The sequence below is a fragment of the Astyanax mexicanus genome, chromosome 1, assembly GCF_023375975.1.
Source record: "Astyanax mexicanus isolate ESR-SI-001 chromosome 1, AstMex3_surface, whole genome shotgun sequence".
Lineage (NCBI taxonomy): Eukaryota > Metazoa > Chordata > Actinopteri > Characiformes > Acestrorhamphidae > Astyanax > Astyanax mexicanus.
In genome coordinates this window covers 97,401,620-97,410,327 of record NC_064408.1, presented here as the reverse complement: position 1 = coordinate 97,410,327, position 8,708 = coordinate 97,401,620, and the positions used below count along the sequence as shown (strand labels likewise).

The 8,708-nt window shown below is 39.1% G+C and overlaps 1 protein-coding gene across 1 annotated transcript; it reads left to right on the top strand.

The window, feature by feature from the left end:
• Nucleotides 1-908: 908 nt before the first annotated feature.
• On the top strand, nt 909-3,153 carry crhb (corticotropin releasing hormone b). The gene is made up of 2 exons (XM_007248945.4): nt 909-1,055; nt 2,061-3,153. Exon 2 carries the CDS (start codon nt 2,119-2,121, stop codon nt 2,617-2,619), a length of 501 nt encoding a protein of 166 aa, XP_007249007.1. The 5' UTR covers nt 909-1,055; nt 2,061-2,118; the 3' UTR covers nt 2,620-3,153.
• Nucleotides 3,154-8,708: the final 5,555 nt, after the last annotated feature.

Sequence of the window (8,708 nt, the reverse complement as noted above, 5' to 3'; positions counted from 1 at the left end):
GCTCCTCTATAGAATTAAATAAGTTAAAAAAAAACTTAAACTGTTTAAATTGGTTGCTGGTGGCACATCAGTGTGCATCAAAACTAGGAGGAAATCCAAGCATAATAATAAACTCCATTGCTGAACACTTGCTCTACACTAATTGTAGCATATTATTCTAATGCGTCTGTAGTACAGAGGGCATATTTGTCTGGCAAAGAAATCGACTACATTGGGCCAAAATCATCTCCTTAAGAGATCTGCATGCATCTACATCTTACATTGTCTCAGCGTTTTAATAAAGTCCATTACACTGTGTTTACATGCTGGCAAACTGCAGCTTCTTCACTTTGCAGCAAGGAATTGATTACTCCAATTACACCCACTTAGATTGTGCTTTTTCTAATTAGAGATGCATATTCATTCATGGTTGCACAATTAAGATTTTAGAGTCACAACACAAAACAAGTCGTGGAGTAATTTGTTTGGGATGTTTACAGCATGGCCAGGTATCAGACATGAACTGGCTATAGCCTTCAAACTTGAAACTTCTTTAAATGCAGGACAGAGTTAAGCTAGTGGATGAAGGGTAATGGGTAATTCATCGCAATGGATGAGTATAGATCAGTATGTGGGATTTGAGTCTGTTCTATAGGTTTTTATCTCTGTTTCTGGAATAAAAATGAGTGAAGACACTTTCTATACTTGTCTTTCTATCCCTCTCTCATTCTTTCTATCTATCTTCTCTCACTCTCTCTCTCACACACACGCGCGCGCGCGCACACACACCTCGATGACTCATTCAGATTCCGAGAGAACTGTTCACTTACGTTCATTCAGGTCCACTCGTTCCTCCTCTGCGCAGACTCGAGGCACCACACTGCGTGACACATGTCGCCTCCCCTGCCTATATAAACCCCATACTCCATCCCTGCTCTGGAGAAAGTGCTGAAGAAACTCACAGCTCCTCGCGCCACATCAGGGCAACAACAGGGGGAAGAGTACTCAGCCAAAGTGCCAAAACTAGAGAAACTAAACTCTTCTTCTTCCAGGGATTTACCACTTCACGTGCACAGGTATGCTACTTTTATTTTATTTTTTGATGTTTTGCTGTGTAGTAAAGCTTTCATTCTAAAAATGCTAAATATGCTGGATGAAGGCTACATGGGAAAAATTAAGTAGGTTACCAAAGAATTAACGACTACAGGGTTGTATGTAATAAAAGTTCGTACTGAAACGAACGCTTTAAACGCTGCTAAATTGCGTGTATTTTGTGAAACAAAGGTGAAAAACGAACGATGCTGGTGAGCCTGTGACGATAATTAAGTTATTGATTATTGTACAATTTATGGACACTGTCAATATTTTTTGCTCAATTAGTAATTAGCAAGACGAGCCCGTTAACGTGAAGGCGACTGACTTTTTATTTAGTTTTATTTATGCTTTATTCATTTTTTATATTCGTATATATTCGAATCTCTGAATATTCGTAATAGTGTAAACTTTTTTTTGCTCTTTAAAAGTTTGTACGGACGTTATTAAGCTAGTTTCTAATAATATTATGCTTTTCTATTAACCTATGGCATAATAGGTTGACAATCTAAATAATATCGTTTATCTCAATAATTTCTGGTACAATATATAAAACCTACTAGTTTTGGGTTCGTTATGATAGGAATATATGTCATTTTTCAATTTTTTTCAGGTAATACAGGTAACTTTGTGTTCATCCATCTCCATTTGTGTTAATTCAGTAGTGGATATGTTGCTTATGTGCGGTGCGTGAAAGCGTGCAAACTTGTGCGTCTGTGCGTAAAAATTATCGACAACATAATTGTTACTCAAAGTGTGACTCATTCCAGTTTTTTTCTTATCACAAACGAGCACTTTATCTCTTGTCATGCGCGTAATTACATAGTTTAGCAGTTAACCATGCCCACTAACTTTCATCCTTATTTTTTATTTAGCCCTTGTGTATATCCAGTGCGCAAAAGCGCGCAGACCGATCCAGTGCACGCAACTGCTGACCTCTCTCTCTCCTCTCTTTCTCTCTCTCTCCTCTTCTCTCTATCCGCTTTCAGGTTATTTCACATCCAAGCCCACCTCCTCCGGCAACTCCTGCTGCTGCCCATCTACAGCATGAAGCTCCGCGTCCTCTCCGCCGCCGCCGCCGTGCTCCTCCTGGCGCTCGTGGCCGCGCACGGCGCGCCGGAGCGCGAGATGGGGAGCAGGCGCGCGCGCCCCGTGCTCGCCAGGCTCGGGGAGGAGTATTTCATCCGGGTAGGCAACAGGGAGCGCGACCTGGAGCCCCGGCGGTGGCTGAGGAGGGCAGTGCAGCTGCAGCTGGAGGGCAACGTGGGCGCAGATAGCTACGAGCAGGCGCAGGAGCAGCTGCAGCAGCAGAGGCAGCAGAGGCCAGGTCTGCAGGAGCGCGAGGAGCGGCAGCAGGAGGAGGAGGAGCAGCGGCTGCAGGAGCAGCAGGAGGAAGAGGAGAAGCGGGCGAGGCGCTCCGAGGAGCCGCCGATCTCCCTGGACCTCACCTTCCACCTCCTGCGGGAGGTGCTGGAGATGGCCCGGGCCGAGCAGCTCGCGCAGCAAGCCCACAGCAACCGCAAGATGATGGAGATCTTTGGGAAGTAGGACGCGCGAGCCGAGCGCCAGCTGCCAAAGAAACGTTTTTACGCCACATCGCTGCTTTCACCATCTCCCCATCCATTTATACTACTACTGTACTTAAATCCATCCGTCTAGAGTCCAGTGAGAGAAATAAAGAAAAAAAGAGGTGTGAAGGGGTTGTGAAAAAAGAAGAGATAAAAAAGAAAAGAAAAAAAAGAAAAGAAAAGCAAACAAAGATCCTCACTTTGGCATTATTGTTGTATACGTGCTGAATCAGAACTGTAGCATAAATGCAATGATGCATTGGTTTTCTTTTAAAACATACAAACACACACATACACACACTGACACACATTCAAAAAAAAGAAGAAGATATTTTCAGAGTACTGTACTGAAGTTATGAAAGTGATATTTTATCTGATAGACTATCCAGTTGCATTGTACCTTCTACAGTACGTTGTTTCAGTTTGTTAATAAACTACAATGAGCAAGCAGTAATTTTCTGTTGTGCAGGAGAATGTCTTATATTTATATTTTTCAATAAAACATTAAAAGACATTTTTTTCCACTCCTTGTGTAGATTATTGATGTACGGCAATAGGTGTTGTAAATAAACGGAAAATGATACAACGTATACATGAGTATCTGAGGCGTATCTTCTGGCTGCTCTTGCAGCTCATGTGAGGTCAATGGAGGGGTGAAACAATACCACTTGAGCAGACATACACAACACAACACAACCAGGCCCAGACAGTGTGATGCAGTCAATTTTTGAGATTCAATTGAGCCTCAGTCTGAAGTTATTGACTTCAAAGATTCTCCAAGGCTGAGAAATATACATAAATACTTACAGACATGCATGCAAACAGATCTGCTCAAGAAGTAATAAACCTATGTAAATGCACAGCAAGTAAAGAACATACTACTGAATCGCTAAGTGTACAAAAATTCACACTATTATCACACTATTACCATAATAACATTGGATAATATCATGATTATGCCCCTCAAACTCAAACTTCCAGCACACTCTGTTCCAGGGAACTTAAGTCACCCCTATAAAGGTCCAGAAATGTCACCTTGTTATTACAGGTACAAAATAACACCTGCATTGTAATTATAGTATGATTATATTGAGCTTCTTGACCCAGGGTCATAACAATCAAACCAGCTGCTTGTGACTCATTCCATTGTCCACACTTCTCTGCAGCCCGAGACCTTCTGGGGGCGAATGGGGCAGAAAGTAAGGTCGCACTGAACCGTGTTTAAAGTGATTGGAAGCAGAAGATCATGGAGCCACAGCCAATCCATTCCACTACGGCTAGAGAACTTAAGCCAGTGAGCAAATCCCAGCGGAGCTAACAAGATCAACAAGCCATTACAGTGCACAATGCAGGAGGCTAGTTCACCAAGCAGGTTCTCTCACTGAGCTGAATAACGTAATCTAAACGTAAAGAGAGTGCTCAATAGAAAAGATACACTTCTCTTCCTTTTCTAAATTAAAGTTTCTATTTCCATACTGCTCTCAGATATTATGTTGTATTGTGATCAACCAAACATCCTGGTCTCAGTAGGAATTTATACATATATGACAAAAAACAATTTCAGGGTTTATACAATGTGTAGTAAATATAGCTTAACACGTAAGCAAATGCACAGATTTAAAATGGGATGCAATCCAGACAGAAAACACAGTTTTAACAGAAAATGCTGGAAACAACCAGTGTAATACTATTACTCGAACCTAACCCTTAACATAAAACCTAAACTTTACATACACATCAGCCTAAACTTAAACCTACTCTACATTTCAACTGAAACTTAATCTACACCATAACTAAACCTAAACTTAACATCCTATTACTAACCAAAATTCAAACTCTAACCGAACCCATACCTCATCTTCAACCTACACTTAATCTACACCTTAACTAAGTCCAAATTTTACACCCTACTACTAACCATAATTCAAAACTTAACTTAACCCATACCTCAACTTCAACCTAAACTTTACAGACACCTAAATCTAACCTACACCTAAATTTAACATACACTACAATCTAAACCTAACCTACACCTCAACGTAAGCTTTACATGCACCTAAATCTAGCCTACACCTTAAAATAAACCCATGTTTAACCTACACTACGATCTTAACCTAACCTACACGTCAACTTAAACTTTACATACACCTAAATATAGCATGCACCTACATTTCACCTACACCACAATCTAAACCTAGACTTAACCTACACCTTAACCCAAAATGAAACTTCATCTAAACCTAACTTACACCTCAACCCAGACCCAATATATAGCCTACACCTCAACATAAACCTAAACATAATATTAATCTACATCTTTAACCTATCAATAAGTTTAACATCCTACCCATAACTGTAATTCTAACCTTATCCTAACCTTAACCTACACCTTAAACTCAACCTAAATTTAACATACATTTGAACTTAAACTTAACCCCAACCTATCAATCTAAACGTTTAACGTAAACCTAATTTGTATCTACACCTCAAGCTGAACCTATATCTGACCTACACCCTAACTTAATTTTTCCTACTACATCTAAACATAATTCACCCTAACCCTAAATGTGGACATTTTTTACCATTTCCATTCATTAATCATTTTTACAAGCTCTATAATACAGAAAAGTAGAATCGTTGTAGCAATAGCGACAGGCTGTGTCCCTATTGTTTACCAACCATTAACACTGTAATACAAAATAAATAAATAAATAAATATGGCAGGGTAGTGCACAAAATATTAACACATTAACCCATTTTATACAAGAACTGCATTTTCATCATCGGCCACCATTTTTTTGTGAACAGATCCACCCTTTCTGTTTCGCATTGTATTGTGGGATAATAACCACAGTGTCCATTATAAACACACTGAAAACCGATTGGTTTTGGATATTTGACTTTGCACTTTTATCTTTATTACAAACTACATACTCAAATATTAGTTAGGCTTAGTAATTAGTGTGCAATTGGGATGCACCCACAATTCTTCGAGTAATACATGTTAGACAGGTTGTGTTTTTGGCAAAACAGCACCTCCAGTGGAGAGGGGCTGGAGTGTAAATCATTAATTATACATGTAATATCTTGTACCATTCTTACTTCTTGGGGTACAGTTTTTAGAACTTCATGAGATCTTGATGGAACCAAAAGCACTAAAACTATAGTCTATCTTACCAACCAAAAGCATTTAAAGGAAAATTATACAGAAGACCTGATTTTTATTGCGACCACGCTGTCCTGTATTATAGTTTCCATTCTTCTTTCAGGAGACTTACTTTCAGATTTTAGAATTTTTTCCACACCTATAAAGTTTAGTCATAGAAATGATTTAGTGATGTTTAGGTTTGGACTGTTCTGAACTTGTTTTGAGAAAACAGATATTCTTTTGTGTTTGTTTGCTTCTTGATCAGCTCCACATTCTCTCAGATCCACAGTATTTTTCTTCTCACAGTGGAAGGACAAACAGAAAAATCTGTCTTCATATTTATTCATAGATCAAGCAAAAGAGAATAGGCAGTCTGATTTTCTCATTTCCCTCAAAGAAATTCAATTTTGTTTTTCATTTATTTTCCTTTGACCGTCTGCTTTTTATATGTATCTAAACTCCTATTAAATATATCCTTAAAATATTGAACTTACATGCATTGTATATTTTGGCTGTAAATTAAATAAATGTAGGTGATCTCTGACTATTTCACACTACTGAACATGCACATAAGAAATGCAGCTGCGATAAAAACAAGACAAAAGAATGGGGAACAATGCCTCCAACGAAATATGACACACTTTGTCACTTTCAAATGCTCCTATAATCTATGGAATTTCTATGGAACATTACATTACGTCTCTAGCCCACAATGGCATTAAGCATGGTGCCAATAAGTTCATGTTTATCTGCTCCAGAGAGTCCTATTCTGTTGGTAATACTTCTCTACAGGGACTGGGTAAGCTGTGTTTAAGTGCATTTGTTGCCATGGATGCAACTTTATTAAAGGGGATCTCCACAAACAGCATATCTATCTTTCTTTTAGGATAGTCAGTTATTATTCCCTTTTTCTCTTTGGCTTTTTGCTTAGTTACTTACCCAACTAACCCAGAAATGCTGCCCTGTGAATTACCCCCTAAACCACGAGTACTAAGCACACCTCATGTTCACACCAACCAGAATAGTACAGAAGAAGCTGGGCAGCATTAATGAACTTTGATGGAGGGGGCAGTTTCACTGGCCGGACCTCATTATGCTGGGTGTAGTTCGGTGTGAAAGGAGTCAGTGCACCCCTTCCTGTCACCCAACACCCTCCACTGGGCCAGAATGTATGGATTACGCAAGAGCCCCGACATCATTATTTCAGCTCAGCCACCGAGACACGTCAACTGCACTTGTTTACAGCTAAGAGCCAGAGGACAGCTCTGTGAGTGCAAAAAATGATAAATTACTTCCACGTCAGTCCACGGAGTGTGATGTTTGTCGAAAAAGATTAGGGTTACACATTTGACGAGAACAACACAAGACATTATTGCACTGAATGGTAATGAGCCTTATTCACATCTCTCTGGAGACCACAGAAGGTGCACCACGTAATGGGTCTTACTCAGAAGACAAGTGCTTTTAATTGCTGATATTAATTACGCCTAGTAATTGACCTTTGCTCCACCCACACAGGCATTCTTGCACAGAAACTGCTGCCAGATGGGACAGTCTGTATAGATTGCTGCTAACAACATAATTTGACCTAACAAGGAATTAAGTGGATAATTAATTTACAGTGTAAAAAAAACAAATGTCCCAAATAGGTAGGTTTATTCCTTTTGGATACTTAATTTTTGAGTGGCATATGTAAACACAAATGTCAACTATCTTGGAAATCACTCAGATTTCTTTTTGGTGGCTCCAGAGCAAAAAGTGCGGACCCTGTCCGAGTTAGGCTTGTATGTGAATAAGGGAGGGAATGTTCCAGAGCATTCACTATGAATGTTTAAATGATGTTGCAGTCTTCCTACTGTCTTAAGATCAGGAAAAAAACACCAATGGAAACAAAGAACTACCAGACAAAACTGGAAAAATCCCAAACTGGAAATCCGCAGCATGTTATGCAGCATTCTTTTTGCATTATAAATGTATCTGGTACAAGTTCAATACATTTTAAATGCCTCTAGGTTCGGTTGGGTTAAGTGCACACCTTTAGGGGTGACTTTAGAGGTGTGGTCAGAACCAGTGAACTGAGTTGTTGAGGGTATATATATACAGTTTTTCTCAAACTTGTGGACCGCACCTGATAGTTGGGTCAGTTTGAGGTCAGATCACGTTCTTACCTCAAACTAACTGCTGCAGATTTAATTTGAGATCTCAAGGGTCTCTGTGTGGTTGTTTTTGGTCGCTTTCCAAGAATGATTACTAATAACTCACACCTGCCCAAATGAATCACACTAAGGGTGAAAATGAAACTGAGCCCAATTTATCCAGACTAAAAAGTGCAGGTTTGAGAACACCTTACTGGACGTTATCAGATGGTGTGGCTTGGAAAATCAGTAAATACAATTAGTGGGTATACAGTGCATGCATGATGCATGACTGATTGAATAAATTATCTTAAATACTGAAGATTATTGATCACTGTTTATGTACCAGTGATAGGTTACATGTCTTACTTATTAAAACTGGCTTGCTAGCAATCACATAGAAAAATGTTTACTATGTTCATGGCTGCTTTATGTTAATTTGTGCAATTATAGTTTGAGACTATTAATGTATCTCTACTCTCTCTACTGGGCTAATTATCAATTCCAGTAATAATTACTTATTATTTAACAAAATGCTGAATTAAACACAATCATATAAATCTTGATATTAATATTAATTAAGTCTATACAATATTTATACATTCAGGCCCTCTCTATTAATAACCAGTTATCTTCTGTGTCGACAACATAAAAAAGAGACCAAGAATGTATTCAGAGATGATCATGTCATTCATAATCCAAAAACTGTGGCTGTGCCAACTTCAGCAAAAATACCACGCAAAAACACTCCCTACGCAGAAAACAACATGACCAATCTTGGACGGG

Excerpts from the sequence above, each read along its gene's own strand:
- crhb (XM_007248945.4), top strand. The coding sequence starts at position 2,119 with ATGAAGCTCCGCGTCCTCTCCGCCGCCGCCGCCGTGCTCCTCCTGGCG.